This window comes from Natrix helvetica, assembly GCF_964273705.1.
Source record: "Natrix helvetica genome assembly, chromosome: 1".
Lineage (NCBI taxonomy): Eukaryota > Metazoa > Chordata > Lepidosauria > Squamata > Natricidae > Natrix > Natrix helvetica.
In genome coordinates, this window is record NC_138548.1 from 201958600 (window position 1) to 201981270 (window position 22671).

Sequence of the window (22671 nt, forward strand, 5' to 3'; positions counted from 1 at the left end):
ACGAAACCAAGCTGCAATCTGTAGTCATGATTTGGAATAGGTTTCTGAATCTGAGCTCATTTCTAGATTCTAAAACACGGTGGATGGATTCATGAAATATACCATGGGGGGGGGGGGGTCAAACCCGTGTTGTCATATTGTCGTATCGTGACTTCCCCCCCCTTCACTAAAACCAGGTGGGCGTGGCCAGTGCATGACGTATCCAGCCCATGGGCCACGAGTTTGACACCCCTGAACTACACTAAACCACCACCCAGCATGTCAAACCACAATGTTTTAATGTTGGTTTACTACAATGAAAAAAGGACGCTGTATTTGTGAATGAAAACTTGATGGTTTACTATTCAGTGTGAACCAGTGGTGAAATTCAAAAATTTTTATTGCCGGTTATTTGGGCGTGGCTTGGTGGTGGGGTCCTGTGACTGAGTAGGCATGGCCAACTCAATGTCACTCATGGCCACACCCACTCAGTCACATGGCCCACTACCACCAAGCCACGCCCACCGAACCCAGTAGGAAAAAATGTGTGTATGAGTCCATTCACAACGGAGCTGCTGCTCCCTTTATGGTCCCCGCTGGTCCCCTCCCTCCCATGGCTCGAAGTACCAGCGACAGACTGCAGCGGCTCTGCTGTGAACGGAGGGAGAAATGTTCAGATTGTCTCTGCCACAGAATTCAACATTAAATGCAGCAGAGATAATCTGAATGCTTCTCCCTCCGTTCACCGCAGAGCTGCTGCTCCCTTTATGCCCCCCAGCCCCCTCCCTCCCGGGGACTATCTTAAAGGGACAGGCTGCAGCAGCTCTGCTCTGCTGTGAATGGAGGGAGAAACATTCAGATTGTCTCTGCTGCATTTAATGTTGAATTCTGTGGCAGAGACAAGCCGAACATTTTTCCTTCCATTCACAGTGGAGCTACTGCTCCCTTTATGGTCTCCGCCGGGCCCCTCCCTCCCTGGGTCTACCTTAAAGGGACAGGCTGCAGCAGCTTTGTTGTGAAGGAAGGGAGAAACGTTTGGATTGGATGGGCGGGTCGAGCGGCTGGAAGAGGTGAGTGGCAACAGGGTGACCAGGCGAGTGTGGCTGGGGCCACCAGGGATTTTTGCCACTGGTTCAGAGAACTGATGCCAATCATCCCTGCCGGTTCAGCCGAAATGGGGGGTTTTCACCCCTGGTGTGAACCCAACCAAGATTTATTCAGGAACTTCAAGAACAAAGTTTGGAGTGATATGTGAACTTGGTTTATCAGCTGTAAGAAGCAGAGTAGTACTGGGAGCCTATAGTAACAGGTCTTCATACCAGTGGCTACTGCAAAGGGAAAAGGCCATTTCCTAGCAACTGCAGAGGGTGAGGGGACTTTTCTATTCTGAAGCCTACCTTACCCCCTAAAAAAGCTACATCAGAATTTGAACTTATCCACATACAACTTGGATTCCCTCTTGTAACTAGGCTACTATATATACTAGCAAAGTAACGGATCTGCCTATTTGCAAAAGATATTCAGCTCCTCCCACTTTTTGCCCCAGCAGCCAGGAGAGTCACTGGGAATACTGAAACCGTATTAGGTAGCTAGCCAAATGGCTCTATTTGCAACTGCTCTCAAGGAAAAGCAAGGCAACATGCAAGCAACTTTAGCTAGAATGGAGAACTGCCAAATTATCACTCCCGACAATCTCAGCCTACCATGTCCCTACCACCTGGGAAGAGTCCCTACTCTTCCCTACCTGGTTCCAGGGCACGTTGATGTTGTATCCCTCTCCCCGACCTCTGCCCACTGCGTGACTGTCAGATTCTGGAAGGTGGGGCCAGAAATTCCCTCCTTCGTAGCGATGGATGGAGAAATAAAGGACGCTAGGAAAAGCAGTCACGGCAGATTCAGGCAGTGAAGAGAAACAAAGCCACTAGACAAGCCCCAGCCCTCTGAACCCAATCTGGGCGCAGCCTGTATTTAACCCCAAACTGATTTGCTCTGCTTTTGCCAGCTCTCCACATCCACTATAGAATGCCCCAAGTTCTCCAGTTAAATAAAGCTCATCCCTCGATTAGGCACCTGGGATTATCCTCAAAGAGGTATTGAAGGCCTTGCCCATGGTGCACATCCCAGTCAACGATAAGCACCCTGGAAGAGAAAGAAATGCAAACGTAATGAACAAAAAAGGAAGTAGATGGAATGCAGCATCTGAAAAAGTAAGCCAGCGTCAATCCTGTTGCTAGCATCTCTTCAAGGAGTCATGGGAACTGTAGTCCTACGGTGGGTTGGGAGACATCTCCGCTTTCTCACTAAACTACTGTTCCCAGGATTCCTTATAAAAGCAGTGACATTGTCATGACCACTGATACAGGCATGGATTTCACGATTTTAAGTTCTGGGGGCAGTAACAGAATAGAAATGATTGTTTAGTTAGTAGATGTTCAATGGAAGACCAAAATGGATTGTAGCTGGGTAATGAGACACATCCTCCAAAAATTTAGCTGTGTGGAATGACTAGGACTAGTTGTTCAAATATCTAACACTTTGTATTTATTCGGCACCTTGGCTTATCCTCCATCCATCCATTCATCCACATAATGTAGAAGAATGGAAGAATATTGGTTCATGCTTGTGGCAAGCTGTCCAACAACCAGTCTTATCTGTTATCTTTCTTCTTCATAGCTACTTACCGTTCCACCCCCAATTTCTGTCGGGCATATTGTGCTGCAATGCCTATGTTGTTGAACATGCAGTAGCCATTCATCTTGCTGCGGTGAGCATGGTGTCCAGGAGGCCTGAAACCCAAAAGATACAGTGGCTCGATGTAGAATCAGAAAATCATAGCTCAGCCATTGAGGGAAAAAAAAGAAAAGAGGACCTAAATGTTAACGTGACTACAGTGCGAGTTACCGATTGCTTTTTGCACCTTCTGCTCTGAATGCGAAAGAAGCCATGCTTGGGCCACCATTCCCATACATCTTCAAGGACACAAAGTTTAAAAATTGTGAGGAGTCACTCTGGATACTTTCATATAAGGTTCTTACAATACTGTGTAAGTGAAAATATTCTCATATGAAAAAAAATATAGAGATTAAGGTATCACTTCTTTTTGATTCAATCATTATTTTTCTCACATCCTCTCACCTTCTCGTTAAGAGAGGAAGACAGCAATACAATGCTTTGGGTTATTAATTCTAAGATGGATGAATTCCATCACGTATTTTCTTTCTGGATCGGCTGGACTATCATGTCCATCCTCCATAAACAAGCACATGTATACACACAAAGTCAAGACGTTGACAATCCTGCCTTTACAGATATTCCTCCACTTACAACCACAACTGGGCCCAGAATCTCGGCTGTTGACTAAAGTGGTCATGGAGGTGCCACATAACCGCTTTGCTTAACGACCACAATTCCAGCTCTCCCTGCTGCAGTCATTAAGCATCCCCTGCAAAGGGGAAAATGCTAGCAAATGCCAGTGCTGTGAGCTTTTCAGAATGCTGGCATTCACCAGCATTTTCACCAGATTTGAAGTCCATTCCTCAAGGCACATGGGAGGATTTCACCTCTCCTGGATGGGAGGGGGAATCCCTTGCCTTGCCCGGGGAATGAACCTCAAATCCAATGCCCGTTCCGCTTACAACCTGTCAGCTTTCCCGCTGACTTTCTGGACAAGTAAGCAGAGAACATTGCAAATGATAATTACATGATCGCAAAGCACTTAACAATCACTCATAAATGTGCATATGTTACCAAGTATCTGAAATGAGGTTATGTGACCAGAGGGGCAGAAACACAATGTTTTACAATGGCTAGAAGTGCTTTACATTCTGATGCTGTGGTGACAGTAAATGGTTGTTAAATGATCGGTTGTAAATCAAAGACTCCCTAAACGGAGTTATCCACTAGGAATATTGCCCTGATTTTTCTTTTCCATCTGCTTTACTGTAGTTTTACCCTGTTGCTATTTAAAGCAACCTTCACCACGTGAGGCCCTCTGGATGTGAACTGGCTCCCAGAATCCCTAGCCAGTATGGTCAACCAGATTCTGAGAGTTAAATCCAACACATCTGGAAAGCAGCGGATTAGAAAGTCTGTTTTGTAGATAAGTGAAATCTCTTCTCTACTGGCTAGTAGGCAAGAAATAAAAAGATAACAAATACAAGTTATGTTTCTGGGCTTGTTGTGTACACAAATCACTGTGAGAATGTGCCCCTTCCCTTACTGCCAAGGTGGCTGTCAAATAGTAAATATACTGTCCGACAGGCATGGCAAGGGGCACTGCATTGCCGTTTTGAGTCAAGCAAAAGTGAAAATAATAATCTATTTGCACCTTACCTGACCACAGCCAGACCGTTACGGAGTTCTCCAGACCACACTTTCTCCACGAGTTGCAAGACAGAACCAGCAGCAAGGCAGGCACAGCGGTAGAAATTCTTTGGCAGGGATTGAAAATCAGGTTAGTAAAACCTACTATAGTATCAGGTTTTCTCCTGATGCAGAAGAACAGATGGAAATCCAGAATCCCATTAAATTGCTTGTTCTTAGCTCCACCCCCATCCCCACCCCCTCAGAAAAAGCAAAACAAAACAGGACATGGATAGATCTGTTCGTCTGGAGGCGCAAAGGAAAAAAAAAAACAAGAAGCCCCGAATCCAATAGCAAGTTATACTTAATAATGTATAATTGGCAGTGGAGGAAATTATAGGATCTGAATAATTTATTGTTCTAGCTACTATACTATTTTTTTTTAATTCCAGAAATGGGTTTAAAACACCCCCACTCCTCTCTTTTAAGTAACGTTAGAGGAAAAATTACCTAGAATGGAGAATTTTATTTACAAGGATCAGAAAATATCATTTATATTTTCCCCTGTTCCCAGATCTCCCTTTCCCAAAACCATGATGCCTTATTTCTGGAGAATTTCACCCCACGTGCCCATTTCTACAAGAATCCTCCATAAGATGCCAGAACATGACTGCAACACATTGTTCCATCAGATGTACCACTATGCAAAGTATTTATACAGTATGAATTATACCCATTGCCTTGGTTTTGCCCCTTGGATATTAGGCAAGCATATGAGTGACATTCCCCAATTCAGTGGCTGCTTGTAATTCAGAAAAAAAATCACTAGAATTTTCCAAAGAGTATAGCCTGCCCAAAGTATTTTAGTTACAAAAGCTAGACGTTTCTGCCTTTAAACATAACTCTGAAGATACTCACTGGATGCAGGTAAACAGAATCAAAGGTATCTGCCAGAGACCTTAACTCAGTCTCGCTCATTGTTTCAGTCAATTTCATGCTGGTCAAGTATTCTTGACTGTTAAGAAAAAGATAATCACATGTTCAGCTGCAGCTCAGTCACTGCCTCTCCACCTTTCAGCTCTGCAACAACTCCAAGATTTGCTTTCACCTGTGAGCCAAGAGGATCTCTTCCTCAGCAATTTCTCGGCCCTGCAAGGAGAGATAAGAATAAAAATATTTCATTCTCTACTGATTGGTTATCACATGTTCATTCCCTGACTTCTTCAAGGACCTCAGGACATGTCGTAGATGTCTAACACATCTCTCCCCAAACTTTGATTCTCTAAGCTGGAGTGGGAACTTTTTGGTGGCTGGGGGCAGCCCGTAATGGTTTGAGGAGACCATAATAGGTGGGCTGATGATTCAAATGCGGACAACCACTGCCGGGTCATAGCCTTTCCTATGGATTTGGGGTTTTGGGGGTGGGTGGGTGAGATCAGCTAATCTTTTGCTAGATACTAAATTTAATTTATTTATTTAAAATGACTTATCTGTTAGGGGAACCTGGCTATTTTTATGCCTCCCACCTCACAATATCAAATACTTTGGCCGCCTAATGAGAAGAAAGGACTCACTGGAGAAGAGCCTAATGCTGGGAAAGATTCCAGCAAAGGGGCAAAAGAAGAACGGAATGGATAGAGAATGAGGTGGCTGGATGGAGTCACCGAAACAGTAGGTGTGAGCTTAAATGGACTCCAGAAGATAGTAGAGGACAGGAAGGCCTGGAGGACCCAGGATGGGTCGGACACAACTTTGCAACTAACAACAACCTCCCAATAAAGAGAGAAATGGAGCTCAAAGGACTAAAAAGAAAAAAACAAGTTGGATAGAGCTGCAGGTTGCCTACTTCAACCCCAATTAGTGCATCACTGCAATCTATCCTGAACCTGTCCACAAATTCTTGCTTGTTCTCATCTGCTCCCTCTCTTACCATCACTGGGACACAACGTTCCAACAGTTCATACTGAAGCAATTTGTCCCGAATGGTCACCAGTCGCTCTGGGCACTCTGGGAAACTAAAAAAAAAAAACAAAGAAGACAACAAAGGGCACATGTAGAGACAGATCAACAACTCATTAACTCAGAGGCAAGTAATGGAGTTGAGATGGTTTGGAGAAGAAAGAAACAAGGGTGGGCTGGTAGTCTTTCTCCAGAACCCATTCTTTATCTGGATAATTCAGGAATGCAATAAAACAAGCAAGAAGGGAGAAGTGTGAACTATGGTTGCAGTGGGAGAATGGCAGAGGGCATTGAAACCATTGTAATAGGTGGTATCATAACAGATGGAGCAGCATTAAAGGGAGGAGGAACAGGAGGAAATAAAGTGGAAGGGAGACAGGAGGGCTACAAATGTTAGAGCTAGGGAGCAGAGGCCACATTCGGGAAATAATGTGGGAATGCTTGGGAGAGCAAAGTCCTTTGAATCTGCATAACCGAGATTGTGCAAAAGATAACAATTTACAGAGGATCTGGAAGTCCACACACACATATTAACAGGGCTGAGTTTTCTACACTGAAAGAGTTTCCAGACCTTACGGTGAAGATGCACTGTTTTGGGAATGCCCTGAAGCCACGTATGTAGCTATTTCTCCGTGACTTCTACGGATAAAGACCTTCTACACAATTGGCTGAGAAGCTAGCGCTGCTCTTTTCACCCTGCTCTTCCTCAAAACAAGTAAAAAACGGTAGAATCGCATTCATCTGCTGCTCAGGCAGCACTTATACCAACACGGTTTCCTTCAGAGGCAGAAGAGCAAGACAGCTCAGAGTTTCCAGACAGTTTACTGGAGGCAATGTTGAACCATCCTAGCAGAACAATCCTAACAATTCTAAAGGACAACATATTGGGAGAAACTGCTCTATAGAATTTCTGTCCTCTTGTCAAGCACAACCACAGACATTTGATTGGTTGAAAGGTCTGGAAACATCCCCTCCTAAAAACTGACCTAGCTAAGCATATTTTCAAAGCGTGGTCCAAACCACATGCAAAATCTGCTGTGGCCTTTGAATTGACAGAAGTTGTGTGTGCCTATTATAGCTGCTGTGAAGCAGGGACATTATTTATTTAGAAAATTTATATTGCCGCCTACTCGCACATGGCGACTCAAGACGGCTTACAAGGACGTAAAAACACAATATAAAAATAATAATAAAAAAGAAAAACAATAAAAAAAGCATTAGCTAAGCAATCCCAAGCAATAGTGACAGACTCTTCATATATATTGATAGTGCTGTCCTTTTTAGATTTTCCGTGGAAATGAAATTTTGGAACTAGCATGAAATCAAAAGATTTATACTGCTAAAAAAAAAAATCACGAAACAAAACTGAAATGACTATGCCAAAACTGAAAGCTAGCCTCACTGAATATCATTCCTGCTACATTTGCTAGGACTGGAAGCTACCTCATGTTTAGCCAACAATTCTGCATGCACTATATGGAAGCTTTAGCGTGCATCCTTTCAATCCTCGAGTGGACAGAAAAGAATGTCAGCGTAATTTGGGTTGTGCCAATTGCCAAGCAATAATCTGCATCTGTAATAAAACTGGTGAATAGTCATGCCCTCAAGAGTTTTATTGGAGGAGAATTTAAGGACAATGATTGATGGATTTCCTGGCTATGTTCCCTCGCGCTCACCCGGCTGGTAGGAAAAAACACCACCAGTCTTCTTAATGGGAACTGAGCTTGGGTGATTGTGAACAATGGCTTGGGACAGAGGTTTTAATCACCTTTCATAATGTCCGACTCCCTGATGCACATCACAGATGTGCCCACCTCAGTAACCCATCACTCAAGTAGTTTGTTAATATGGTTTGCTGGTCTTATCATATGCTCACAGGTAGCCTCGTGGCATGAAAGAAGGATGTGAAGTGGAAGAAGGGAGGGAAATTATAAGACACCTTAAGACAGTTCTCTACATCTTCCTCCTTCTCCCAAGCCTGTTAATCAGCTTTATTTTTTAGAATATATTTTTATCAGTCTTCTAGAAAGCCAGCAGACCTAGGTTTTGACATAGATTGGGCGAGAGGTCATAGATATAGTAGAGGATCTGGAAGAGGCATATGGAAGCACATCTTTCCTTCTGCCTCACCCTGCACCTAAAAAAAGAAACTGACAAAATTCTTATTAATGTCATGCTATTTTCCAAATGTCCCAAACCAGCTAAGTGCTGACAATACTGACAAGAAAAAGTTGCAAACTGAGAAGTATCTTAAACATTCACACAATGTCACTGGAGTAGGTAACTGGTACCTCCTACCCAAAGTAATAAAAGCAATAATAATAAGTATGGCCACACAAAAGTTTTTGTCAGCAGAAGCATTGCGAAACCTGTAATGTACTCATGAGGCTCAGCATAAGACACACAGCTGGTAGCCAAGCTCACTTCTCTGATTAAAATCAACCTTGCATGCAGAACACATTAGCTCTGTTTTTTTAAAAAAAAAACAGGTTTGCTGGTCTTTCAAAAGACCAGTAAAATATATATTTTGTTTTTTAAAGAAAAATCTGCCACTCTTCCAGAAGAACGCTAGCCTTACGTTGATGCGTCATGAAGTATTGGTCAAATATGAAGCATGCTAAATATGGCGCAAAAGAGAGCTAGATAGTTCTCAGCCTCTGATCGCATCACCTCACACATGGAAAATGTGGCAAGGCAGAATATTTGCACGGTAACATTTGTGCCAAGAGAGAAAGAAAAACACTACTTTAAAATCAGAACAGCTAAATATGAATGTTAGCTATCTCCACAGGTGACCAAGAGAAGCATCTTTGTGCTAAATTTTGGAACTTAAGGATGAGTCCTCTCTTGTATGCCCCAAAGCAGACTTTTTAGAAATACTTCTAGGCTTGTCAAAGTCAGTTCTTCCTAAGCCGATGTTCTACAAATATTTGTAGATAGCATGTGGTGATAGCTGACTGGGAAATGATCGAAGTTGTCCGATACATCTGGGAACAGTTTGAAAAGGGCTGTTATAGGGCTTGTAAATGTAGATCACAAATTCACTGATATTATGAGGAGAGAGGAAGAATGATTTAGAGATGTACAGAGTGGAAACAAAGAGTCAACTGTTATGGCAAATACAGAAGTGCTGATGCAGTGTTCTCACAAATTCAGAACACCTATATATAGAAAGGAACGTTTAAAAGGTTATTAACTCTTTTCCTATTCCAGTGAAGATAGAAGAAGGGAAGTTCTTTTCATTTATACTTTGGGCCTATTCATACTTGCAAAGGACAAAATAAAACCTGAAGTATATTATTTTAAAAATCATTAATATAATCCCTTTGCTTTGTTGATTTTGCAAAAGGACTCTAATATTATCAGAACGGAATAGACATCACTTTTGCAGGTTAACTCCTATGCTTCTCTAATGCTTTCATAACCTCTTCCTCTAGGTAGAATCTACCCATTTTATACAATGTGGCTAGGAAAAGATGCTATAGGTGCCCACTCCTAGAGAGATCCACCAGGTGGAGACCTAGGAAGGGCATTTTCAGTGGTAGCTCCTGACTTTTGCTTACCCCTTGAGCTCCAACTAGTTCTCACGCTATCATCATTTAGGAAACAAACTGAAGCCATCGTCTTCTGATGTGTAACTGATGTGTAATGGAAGATAGCAGCAAATATTTTAACATTTTAACATTGAAATACCAGCCCTTTGAGACAGTCCAGATAGGAAGCCAATGTCATGAGTACCAACATTACCTTTATTACAAAAAATAAGTATGAAAGCACATTTCTCTCTCATCTTTACAGTCAAAGAAACTAGAGGGAACCTCTTCAGAGTCACTTATCATGTCCCCATTTCTTCTGTGGGCCTATCTGACCTTTCCCTGGCTTCGGTTCTTCCTTCTCCCATCTTTCAAGGACATTCCCACAGGCCATTACATCGATCAATATTAAATTTATGGATGTTTTTAATGTGACTGGTTGTAAGCCACAAATAATCATTCAAATACACAGCATATTGTGATTGATCGATCTCTCTAGGTGCCCATTTAGAGTGAGTCTCTTCTGCTTCACGTACCCCATAATACTATTAAATTAGAAAGGGCAAAATGGATAGGATCTGTATAGTAAAGATAGATTCTAGAGTCTACTTAAGTATATCGAATCCTGTTCTAGGTGAAAGTGGATAAGATCCAATGCAAACTTAATATGAAATGAATTTGTTTGTGTTCACTGGGGCTCCCTTTTAACAGGTGAACATTAGGACTCCAGTCGGCATTACCCAATGGCATTTCTTTTTCCAAATTTAAGGATGCTTGCATTTAACAAAGAAGAATGAAGAATTTTAAGACGAAAACTTCACAACGAACAAGGATCAAGGGTATAGGGCTGCTATTTAGGGCTGGAGATGAAGAGTCCAATGAGGAATCAGGGAAGAAATAAAAGGATTATGGTCATCATATCCAGGGAATTACACTGAGATTACATGAAAAAGTGAGCCAAGTGGGTGGAATAAACACACACACCACAGAGTTACAGGCAGCACAAAGGGGAATAAGAACAGAATTATATATTTACCCACATCCAAACCAAGGTTACTGTTCCTCCCTCTGCCAGGAAAAAAAATCAGTGGTTTGGAATGATGAAACATATTCACTTCAGACTTTAATCCTGCTTTCAATTGATGACAAATGGGAAAAGCAGTCCAGCAGGGACACAGACTATTACATCCTTGCATTTCCTGCCATGTGATTTTACACAAGAACCTTTCTTCCATCCTATTTTCTTACAACACCCAGAGTATTCATCATCATAAGGCAGGTCAATACTACAAAATGAGAGAACCGAGACACCATCAAAACTGAGGACATGCTTTCTGGAAGTGCACTCACATACTGGCAATCCTTGGGTTATGATGACAAACAATTGAGACCAGGATTGTTCCTCTAGGTAGAATCTACCCATCACTAAGGAATGCAGTCTTAAAGCCTAAAATGTGCTTCCCCAAAATATGCAGGTCATTAATTGGGAAGAGACAGAAGTTCCAGGTAAGCAGCAAGAGCATTTGGCAAGGGGCTGGGGGAAACTGAGGGATGGCCTGGGACAGCTGGCAAGAGGCTGTGCATGGGTTGGGCAGGACTGGAGGAGATTAGTGCAGGAGAGAGAAAAGGTGAGAGTAACTTACCTGAGTAACCTCTCACTTTCCCTGCTGGCTTTCCCACTTACTTTGTGAAAAGCCAGCAGGGAAGGTTGTAAATGGCGATAATATGACTGCAGCTCCCTAATTGCAAATGAGACATCTGAACACCCAAGATTGCAATCACATGACTGTCGGGATGCTGCAACATCAGGAGTTTCAAAGATTGGTTGTACATCCATTTTTTTCAATGCCATCATAACTTTGAACAGTTGCTCAATGAACCGAAATAAGCCAAGGACTACCTGGACAGTATTTTAGCCCAGGTACACAATGGTGTTTCCAAGACAGAATATTGAGGAGGAGGAAAATCTACAATCATTTGCAGCATTTCAAAGGATTCATTAACCATTCTAATCCAAATCTCTGATCTAAATCCAAATCTATCTCCTATCCATATCTTTTGATTATCTATTTAGAAGAGAGTTCCACTGCCTTCATGGATATTTCAAGTAAGAAATTACCAACTCTGGAAGTTTGTAGGCACCTCTCAGTATCTAAACAGGTACCCAAAACAATCACAAAATGAGTTCAGCAACTTAAGAATGAGATATTGGTTTTAGCAAGGGAAGTCCCACCCCTAATTCCAATGACTAGAGAAAAGTATCTCCATGATCTAAATGGAGGGAATCCTCCCTTTCATGGCACTTTGATTTTCCCACTGAATATCGTACAATTAATTTTGGTGACAATATCGTTTTTTCCCAAGGCTGTGAGTGAGATTTCAGAATCTCACAAGATATTGGCCACTATAATGAACATTTTTATTTTGGCATGTACAGCATAGGTTACCCTCAGTAACTTGGAAGAAGTTGAAGGGAAGTATGTGACTTGAAAGGTAATGGCAGAATTGAGGCTGACTCTGCAAAGTGAGTTTTTAGGCATGTCTGCACGTACTACAAATTATATTAGGTTTTTTGAAAAAAAAACCCAGAATAGAACAGAAAAACCAGGACTAAATATATGGTTCAGAGAAACTACAAGGGCTGGAGGCAGTGATTAAAGCTAGATGTCAAGGTTCCGACAGATGCCCTAATTAATTCATGAGTCTCGAGCTAAGTTTCAAAAGGAATCCAATGATCTATTAGGAGCAACATGTCGGGCATCTACTCCAGTGAGGTCTCCTCTGGTGCATATAAGTTACAGCCCAGCTTTGACCTGCCCCCCCCCCCACCTTTCAGTCTGTGTCATAAATCACATTCTCCAATGAGGTGCTCCCGGCTTTAGAGAGGCGCCTCACAACCCGGCTTTGGTAACCTGAGATTCAAAATTTGAAGAAGGTATGCGTGGAAAGTGTTCCCCCTTGCTTCTAATGGCAACTCGAGAGCAGACTAGAAATGCTTTGCGAGCTGACACTACGACAATATTTGGTCCCTGACCCATCATTTGGTAAGGATTTCCTGTCATTCAACAGGTTCGGATAAACCTACACCAAGGGAGACAACTTGATATTCTGATTTTGGACTACAGTTCCATTGGTTATGCTGGTTGAGGCAGATGGGACAGGAACTCTGAAACTTATAGAAGGCATCAGGTATGTGGCCCTACTTTGCTTGCAGGAAGATTACTTGGCTCTTCCTCACTAAATGAGACATTTTATTCACACAACCAATGCATTTTTAAAAATTTAAATACATCCTGAGCAATTACCCAGTACAATTGATCAAAAACAAAACAAAATATTATTTCATCAAGCAATTCATTTTATTTGTAATCTCTGGGGCAGAAACTGTTGAGATTTTCATCTACCACACTCCAAGGATTTACAAATACTCACTATTCTTAAAAAAAACTTTAAAGATTATATAATGTATTTATTAGTATAGAGTAGAAATGAAAGGCAAATAAAGTATTTTATTTTAGGAGTAAGCACATGCAAAACAGAGATTAAGAGACTGTAATCTTGAAAAAAAATCCTGAAAATTAAGAGACCTAAAAATTAAAATAATACATCTCAGCTATTACACTTAAGGCTCAAAACCCCATCCTTTCACCCAAGATACCTTTCATCCCACGGGCAGCAAAATTCTGTCATTCGATTATCACAAATCAGTCCAGTTCCTAAGGGAGCAGCACATTCTGAAGTAAGATCCTATTTAAGAAAGAACAACACAAAAATAGTGCATGCAGGAAAACATTCTAATCTTAACCCGCCCCAATAAGGCCTTGATACTCTCTCTCTCTTTCTTGCTCACAGGAGCAAAATTAGATACGATATAACAGCGCTGGCGAACCTTTTTTGGCTTGCGTGCCATAAGTGGGGGGAGGCGGCACAGGGGGGTCGTGTGCAAGCGTGCTGCACCCATAATGCAATGCGCGCCCCCGGTGCGCATGCACGCACTACAGGCGCGACCCCCCCATTTTTGCATGCTTTTTTTCACCCTCCCCAGGCTCCAGAGGCTTTATAGGAGCATGGGGAGGGCGAAAACAGCCTCCCCCGCCCCCCGAGGCTTCAGGGACCTTCAGGAGGTTTCCCTGAAGCCTCCGAAGCAGTCAAAACGACCCTCCGAGCAAACCGGAAGTCACTTCCGGTTTGCTCGGAGGGTCGTTTTAAGCGCTCCGAAGGCTTCAGGGACCATCAAGAGGCTTCCATGAAGCCTCCGGAGGGCTCAAAACGACCCTCTGAGGAAACAGGAAGTCTGTTCCCGAACTTCCGGTTTGCCCGTAGGGCCGGTTTTTTGTGCTCCGGAGGCTTCAGGGAAGCTCATGGAGCCTGCGGAGGGCCTCCGGGGGAGGGGGGGAGGCTCTTTTCGCCGTCCCCAGGCTCCTATAAAGCCTCTAGAGCCTGGGGAGGGCGAAAAATGGCTTCAAAAAAGGGTGAATTCAGCTGGCCAGCGCACGCATGCGTGCTTGCCAGCTAACAGGACAGCACCTGGCGTGCCCTGACAAATGGCTCCGCGTGCCACCTGTGGCACGCATGCCATAGGTTCGCCATCACTGCGATATAATATCCTCTATTAGCTCTTCCTAACCTGACACTCTCCAAATATGTTGGACTAAATGCTACTGGGTAGATGGGTACAATAGTTTAATAGTTTACATTTTCTGGTAGAGAGAAGTTCCCTGAGGATGGGCTCCAGCCCAAGTCCAAAAACTCAGAAGAGTAAACTCTAGTCCCAGTGACCGAGCCAGACTGGATCTTGCAATATTATCCTGGGACATGTATATTTGCCTTCATTCATTCGCAATAGTTTAAATTCAATACATTCAGGAAAACGAGAACGTGCCAAATGACAATATATGAGTAGAAGAGGATAAATTATTATTATGAATGGTTGCACAGTCAGCCAGAGGTTTTGGCATTTTTAGTCACCTACTGTATGGGTGTCAAACTCGATTGTGTCACGTGACATATTGTGACTTTTTTGCCTTTGTGGAGCCAAGGTGGGCGTGGCCTGTGTGTGATGCATCCGGCTTGTGGGCAACCAGTTTGACAGGACTGACCTATTGAGTCTGTCCCAAAGACATGAGATAGGCAGATGTTATTGCTTCATGGTGTTAAAGGTATCATTGCAGTGATGGTAGAAATGAGGTTATCACAAGTGGCATTTTTAAATAGTTTAGGATCCTTTGTAACTGAGTTGCTGAGAGAGAGGAAAGTACCCCTTAAGTTTTGTTAAGATGAATGGCTAGGTCTTAAAAGAAGCTAGGACTTTATTCCTGCATCTTCCAGTTCTCTCCCAAGAGCGAATGAAGAACTCATAGCTGTTTTTTCAGTCCAGAACTTGGGAACTGAAGGGTTCTACCTACCAGTTTCTGCAGGCCCAAAGACAAATCCTCGGCATCTTTGTTCATCTTTTTTGCACGTCCTTTCCGCTTGGCCTCTGGAAGCCCTCCCTTCTTGTTAGCCTTTTTCTAGGAAAACCAAGAGAACATTATTTGGATACACCGACCTGTCACAGAAGTAGCAAAGCTCTCCTCTCTTCCATGGGACAGAAAGGGAAGCTACCTTGCTCAGCTAACCATACTCCCAGTGAACTATTGATTCCCACAGTCTCCATCACAACAACAGGTTTACTTTACCAATGGAGCCTGAATGTCCAAAGCAGGCACAGATATGGGATCCAAAACTGAGGCATTTCCCAAATCAGAAGCCATTGAGCTATTGCTTCTTTCAATCCTATGGAAGAAAATCAAACATGTTACAGAAAGTTCCATAACAGACGCTACAGCAAGGCTGTAAAACTCGTGGCCCGCGGGCTGGATGAGTCATACGCTGGCCACACCCACACCCTGTTTAGTGAAGGGGGGGGGAAAGTCCCGATACATCTCGTGACACGTTGACACAAGTTTGACACTCCTGTGCTAAAGCATTCAATTCTAAAATCACTCTATGTCTAAATATCTTGTTCTCTGAAATAATCACCAAGAAAGTAGTTGCTTATGCAGGGGAAAGCTGTCACTGAGTAATTTCTCTTGACCTATAAAGCCCTTGTCAGTTGGTATCTAGTTATATTCAGGGTTATCTACTCTAGTTGGACATGAATAACAAATAATGTCATCAAGGAAGTAGTTTCTTGCTTCCAGTAATAAAGAGCTGCTGGGGCTAAACATGCTCCTTTTCAATAGCAATGCTGGTTCTCAGGAAGAGCCTTGCAGTGGGAATTAGACTAGTCCTCTCCTTAATTTCATTTTTTTAAAATGAAAACAAACACATAACTGACTCTTTTGCAAAGTATTCACAACTTAGACCTAACTGTTTATATGTAGCTTAACATGCCATTGTGTACTTTGCCTATCATATCTATTTTTGATGTTTTTTTTTATTTTAGATATTTATAGTTTAGATTCACTGGTGATATTTCAGTTACTTGCATGTGTCATACAAACTTTCAACAGTTTTGTTTGATTTAAGGGGATATAAATATATTATTAATAATGGGGGATTTACTCTTTGTGTTAAGCCATAACACAATTCATTCATTTTAAGCCTAGCATGTGATATGAATCCAGCCACTGTGGTTTATAAACCACTAGCTACGTGGCTTGTTATCTGTGCAAAACAGTTGTGATTTATTTAATACACCGTAATTAACAAAATTATGATTGGTGAACCCAGGAATACCCAAACTCCTAAGTGTAGGCTTAACAGTTAAAATGCAAACTGTGCCCCTATTTCTACCCAAACATCTGGCTGGAATCAGCACCAAACAATGGTCTTTCTCCCATTGGCATCATCCTCATTCTCTCATTTTCCTCACTAATAACGTTGTTATTTTGCCTTGGAGCCATCAGCTTCATTTTGAAAGAACCTTTCTCCAGCCATCAGTATAGGGCAGGAATCCCCAAACTTGGGAACTTTAAGACTTGTGGACTTCAACTCCCAGAATTCTTCAGCCAGCTGGCTGGAGAATTCTGGGAGTTGAAGTCCACAAGTTTTATAGTTCCCAAGTTTGAAGACCTCTGGTATTAGGGAGACGCAATTCCACAGGCTTGCCTACCTGACTGTCAAACTGGTTGACCCGAATGGGATTTACTTCGGGGTAAACCTGGGAGCACCGTCAGAAGCAGATCTAAGGTGGGGGACGGACACCCAGTCTCTTTACAGGCACACCCCCTGTGCTGCTCCCAACCCCTTCTCCGACCCTTCTGATCCCCCCAGATCTTGTTTGCAGAAGGCATGGCAAAGAACGAACACCACCCCTGTAGAAACACGTGCGGTGGACGCTGCCTTTGAACCCCCCCCTCACCTGTCCGCCTGTTACCAAGGTGACAAGGACCATCCCTCCCCACCCACCCACCCTCCAAACCTGCAACTGAAAGGACCACTTCCCCACCCTTGGAAGGGTCCAGTCCAAGTGAAGGCACGGCGGCTCGGGAAAGAGGACGCGGTTCCACGCCGCCCCTTCGACTGCGGGCTGGGGCGACCTGCACAAGACCAGCTAGCTGGAGCCGAAGGCAATCAGGACCTTGCGGGAAGGCAGCAATGTCTGATCGTCCGCAAAAAAATAGGGGGGGGGGGACGATTGAAAGAAGGCAGGGCTCGACTTGGGCGGGACGATCATCACGCTTCTCATGATCACCTTGCATGCCCCCCCAAAAAAATGCCTCCAACTCACCTGGCGCTAAAGCTGACCGGCCACGCCCTCCCCACGTCCTGAGCCCGGTCTGTCTACCTCTCTCGCTCTATCTCCTAGGGCGCCGCCTGATGCTGTCATCTCGGCGCCACTCCCCCTCCGCGAGGGAAACCGTTCGCCGCCCTAGGCAGAAAGTGGGCGAGACCATTCCGTTCGGGCCGGATGGGTGAACCAACTGGCGCGAACCATTGGGCGGGGCCGCTGGAGAGCAGTCTCTCGGCGAGGATCACAGGAGTGGGCTAGGCGAATCCACTTGTCTTTGGGGCGGGGGTAGAGAACGGGTTAAAGGAGGTGGAGGCGCATAGGTTTCTGCATTAGCGTCCCTTTTTCTTTGTTCTCCTCAATGTGTGTCGCTCTTCCTCCACTCAGGCACGATTATGATTCAGGGTTTAATTGAGAAGCTATGAAATACTTCCAAAAACAGCCTTCCAGGTGTGGCAGCCTGGCTGCTTAATTTTTGGCCCTGGGCGCACACACACACACTTGAACTGCTGTGAACATGTGCTCAAGTTGTGGCATTAGGAACTGCCCTGAGAAGCTGTTCGATGGGAAAGTTTGGGCTGGAGGTGGAATGCAACCATTGACCATCCCTTTGCTGCAGGGCAAGCTGTTATACATACACAGGCGACAAACACCACACTCAGTCGCCCTCAAGTTTTTACCTAGATGGGTAATGAAAAATCTGCAAGCAAATAAGCTCAGCGAGTATCAAGGACTCCACAGTTCAACCTTGAGCTACAGATATTTTCTTATATATTTCCTGTAAATACCGTAACTACCCACACTTTCCACACAGATAGACTGTGGCTTCAATGATTAAGACTCCTCCATCTGCCTCCCTTGATTATTTGCCCAATAAAACAAAAAAATAATTTAGCCCAGTTTCGGCTTACATTAATTTTATTATAGTATAAGTGTTAATGGACAAAAAGAGGGAAAATCTGCTTCTGCCTCCCAGCAATTTGTCTCCTTGCAACAAACAGTAAACAGTACAGACAATATACACTTGTACAGACGCTGTTAAAATTGATGTACTTTCTGGAAGTATAGTTATTCTTGGCTATTTAAAGGAAAATACAATAGTACTGGACCTCTTCAGATCAAGCATTTATTTTAAAAATCATCTTCATCTTAAGCTGTCTAGAACAATAATAAAGCAGTCTTTAAAAAATAAGCCTAATAATTTGAACATTCTATAGGCATTTATAGTTATTGACTTACCTCCTTGCAGGAGATAGAAAACAGCCTGATTAGCACAAGAAAAAAAATCTGCTTCTGCTTCCCAGCAATTTGAATTGTGGAGCAAACAGCAGGTTTCACTTTCAGTTTAAGTGTGCCTCTGGGATCATCAGCTATTTCAGGCTGCAGGGATTGCTCAGTGATGGCAAACCCTTTTTGGCTGGTGGGCCACACCCATAATGCTATGTGCATGACCCCAGCGCATATGCATGCACGACCAGCACTCCTGCCTGTTTCTAGCATGCTTTTTTTGCCCTCCGCAGGCTCCGGAGGCTTTATAGGAGCGTGGAGAGGGCGAAAATAGACCACCACCAGGCCCTCTGGAGGCTTCAGGAGCTTCCCTGAACCCTCTGGAGCGCGAAAAACTGGCCCTAAGAGCAAACCAGAAGTTTGGGAACGGACTTCCTGTTTGCTTGTAGCACCGGTTTTAGTCCTCCAGAGCCTTCAGGGGCCTTCAGGAGGCTTCCCTGAAGGCTCCAGAGGACTAAAACCAGACCTACGAGCAAACTGGAAATCACTTCCGGTTTGCATGTAGCATCGGTTTTTGCCCTCTGGAGCCTTCAGGGAAGCCTCCTGAAGGCCCCTGAACGCTTCGGAGGACTAAAAGTGGCCCTACGAGCAAACCGGAAGTAACATTGTTTTTTGCCCTTCAGAATCTTCAGAGAGGCCTCCTGAAGGCTCCGGAGGTCGAAAATTAGCCCTACGGACAAACCGGAAGTCACCATTCCCAAACTTCCGGGTTACCTGTAGGTCCATTTTTCGCACTCCGGAGGCTTCCGGAGGGCATCCAGGAGGGGTGGGGAGCCTGTTTTCGCCCTCCCCAAGCTCCTAGAAGGCCTCTGGAGCCTGAGAAAGGTGAAAAAACTGCAACAAAAGTGGGGGAGGTTTGCTGATTGTGCGCATGTGCGCATGCTGGGGAGCATGCACACATAGCATGGATGTGGCACGCTGACGCATAACCCCCCCTGTGCTCCCTCCACTTTTGGCCAGGCAAAGGAGGCAGAGGCCAAAGGGTAGGGGACAGTAGGTGGGTGGGGCTACATTCAGTGTATAAGATGCACCCAAATTTTCACCCTCTTTTAAGGGGGGGAAAGGTGCGTCTTACACTCTGAAAAGTACGGTACCTGTTTTGGGCATCCAGCTAATTGCAATTCCCAATAATTCCTACAGGGCAGGCTCTATTCCCTTGGAGGAGCAAAGGGATTTGCTTTTCCTATAAAGGTAAGCACCTCAAATCTGTGACTCTGTAGCCTTTAGAGCTGCGCTGCACTTTATGCTGTCAAAATAAACTCAGCCCTTGCTTCCAATAACTTGCCCTGTGTGTTCTTTGGAGGAACCGGCTTAGATTCCAACCCAGAATTTTGCTTCTAACATTAGAAAGTTGTATCTTTTTTCAAGGAAAGGAGAGTCCATGCCGTTCTTTTTCCTCACCTTCAATGTATCTGCAAATGGTATGGTATGGAAATACGTTACTCCTTGGGAGTAATATGCTGGCCTTTAGAAAAGTGTTGGTGTGAATGAACACAGACAAGCTGATACAGACTGCTATATCCTGTTCTGGAAGGAAGCGAGGTGATAAGAATGGACCTAGGTGTGTGATAGCTGATTGTGAGCAGGTCTCACATGTTTTAAAAATAAGGCAGACCTGTGAATTGGGCGGTAGGCTGAGAGAACAGGTGAGAAGGCCAAATTGAAGTGAAGAACGTCAATCAGGCAATCAGCTTCTTCTCATCTTCCATCAGATCAGAACTGAGATAGATGATGATAGATAGATAGATAGATAGATAGATAGATAGATAGATAGATAGATAGATAGATGATAGATAGATAGATGATTGATAGATAGATAGATAGATAGATAGATAGATAGATAGATAGATAGATAGATAGATTTGATAGATAGATAGATAGATAGATAGATAGATAGATAGATAGATAGATAGATAGATAGATAGATAGATGATAGATAGATGATGATAGATAGATGATAGATAGATAGATGATAGATGATAGATAGATAGATAGATAGATAGATGATAGATAGATAGATAGATAGATAGATAGATAGATAGATGATAGATGATAGATAGATGATGATAGATAGATGATAGATAGATAGATGATAGATGATAGATAGATAGATAGATAGATAGATAGATCTATGAGATAGATAGATAGATGATAGATAGATAGATAGATAGATAGATAGATAGATAGATAGATCTAGATAGATAGATAGATAGATAGATAGATAGATGATAGATAGATAGATGATAGATAGATAGATAGATAGATAGATAGATAGATAGATAGATAGATAGAGATAGATAGATAGATAGATAGAGATAGATAGATAGATAGATAGATAGATAGATAGATAGATAGATAGATAGATAGATAGATAGATGATAGATAGATAATATTGGAAAATAGGGTTGTTTTTGAAGGGACTCCAAGATGATGAGCATTGTACAAACACCGTGGTATTGAAATGAAACAATGTGCGATATAAATTTTACAGCAATATTATAAAGGAAAAAGTCAAGATGGCAATTGCAATCAAAGCTCTGCCCGTTTACTGTACATGGGTTCCCACATAGGTCATGCATGCACATTTCTTTAAAAGAGGTGAAGGCTTTGATATTTCATCTATTCCACCTTTTTTTTAACCATACCACCACATTTCCATGATGCTGCTGGAGTTGGAAGGGACATTAGTATGTTTAGGTTTAGGTTTTATTAAATTTATAGACCGCCCCCCCTCCCCATAGGGACTCGGGGCGGTGTACAGACAGTTCGTGTATAAAACAACAAAACATAACATAAAACATCAGACAAAACAACGCAAACATACCATCTGTATATACAACCTAAACTAATTAAATAATTAAAAACAATTCTAAAACCAATTTAAAACCCCAGAATTTAAAATTTAAAAAGCCATCCAGGAAGGTCAGTAGTGGGTGTTCCCTGTAAGTACAATTACAGTTACAATTAGGCCAGGCCGGCTAATCGAAACAGGTGGGTCTTGAGTTTCTTGCGGAAGGAGTGGAGGTCCAAGGTGGTTCTAATATCGGGGAGGAGGTCGTTCCAGAGGGTTGGGCCCGTCACAGAGAAGGCCCTGTTCCTAGGCACCGCCCGCCCACACTGCTTAGCGGAAGGTACCCGGAGGAGTCCCTCTCTGTGAGAGCGGATTGGTCGCAGGGATGTGTGGGGTAGAATGCGATCCCGCAGGTAACTAGGTCCCGAGCCATGGAGCGCTTTAAAGATGACAACTGTTGCCCTCAGTTACCCTATTTTTAAGAATATAAGATGCTCCGAAGTATAAGACGCACCTAGCTTTTGGGGAGTAAAACAAGGGGGAAAAATCTGCTTCTGCCTCTCAGCAATTTGCCTCCTTGCAACAAAGAGCAAACAATACAGACAATATACACTGTTTGTAGTGTTACATTTCAAACTATACTTGTACAGATGCTGTTAAAATTGATGTGCTTTCTGGAAGTATAGTTATTTTCTGTTATTTAAAAGAAGATACAATAGCACTGAGCCTCTTCAGATCAAGCATTTATTTTAAAAAGCTTCTTCATTTTGTTAAGCTGTCTAGAACAATAAAAAAGCAGTCTTTAAAAAATAAGGCTAATAATTTCAAGAAAGAAAATCTGCTTCCGCCTCACAGCAATTTGCCTAGTGGAGCAAACAGCAAGTTTCACTTTCAGTTTAAGCATGCCTCCCGATCATCAGCTATTTCAGGCTGCAGGGATTGCTATAGCCCTGCGATGGCAAACCTTTTTTGGCTCACGTGCCATAAGTGCGGGGAGCGCAGGGGGGTCGTGTGTGGGCGTGCCGCACCCATAATGCAATGTGTAACCCCCACTGCACATGCACACACTACAGGTGCTCCCCCCCCCCCCATTTTTTGCATGCTTT

General features: G+C 43.2%; 1 protein-coding gene across 6 annotated transcripts in view; it reads right to left on the reverse strand.

The window, feature by feature from the left end:
- The window catches only part of HDAC6 (histone deacetylase 6), a 45434-nt gene extending 26628 nt beyond the window's left edge, over positions 1–18806 (reverse strand). Inside the window, exons 1-13 of one of the 6 annotated variants that reach the window (XM_081971763.1) lie at positions 18727–18806; positions 17488–17628; positions 17206–17337; positions 15452–15548; positions 15179–15283; positions 13432–13520; positions 6212–6296; positions 5390–5430; positions 5200–5296; positions 4312–4409; positions 2661–2765; positions 2050–2118; positions 1724–1850 (exon numbers count right to left, since the gene is read on the reverse strand). In XM_081971763.1, coding sequence (XP_081827889.1) covers positions 1724–1850; positions 2050–2118; positions 2661–2765; positions 4312–4409; positions 5200–5296; positions 5390–5430; positions 6212–6296; positions 13432–13520; positions 15179–15283; positions 15452–15526 — 891 coding nt within the window. In that variant the 5' untranslated portion in view covers positions 15527–15548; positions 17206–17337; positions 17488–17628; positions 18727–18806. Of the gene's footprint in view, positions 1–1723; positions 1851–2049; positions 2119–2660; positions 2766–4311; positions 4410–5199; positions 5297–5389; positions 5431–6211; positions 6297–13431; positions 13521–15178; positions 15284–15451; positions 16973–17178; positions 17453–17487; positions 17787–18726 lie in introns of those variants that run through there. The other 5 variants (XM_081971765.1, XM_081971761.1, XM_081971762.1 and 2 more) reach the window with 5 other exon arrangements.
- Positions 18807–22671: the final 3865 nt, after the last annotated feature.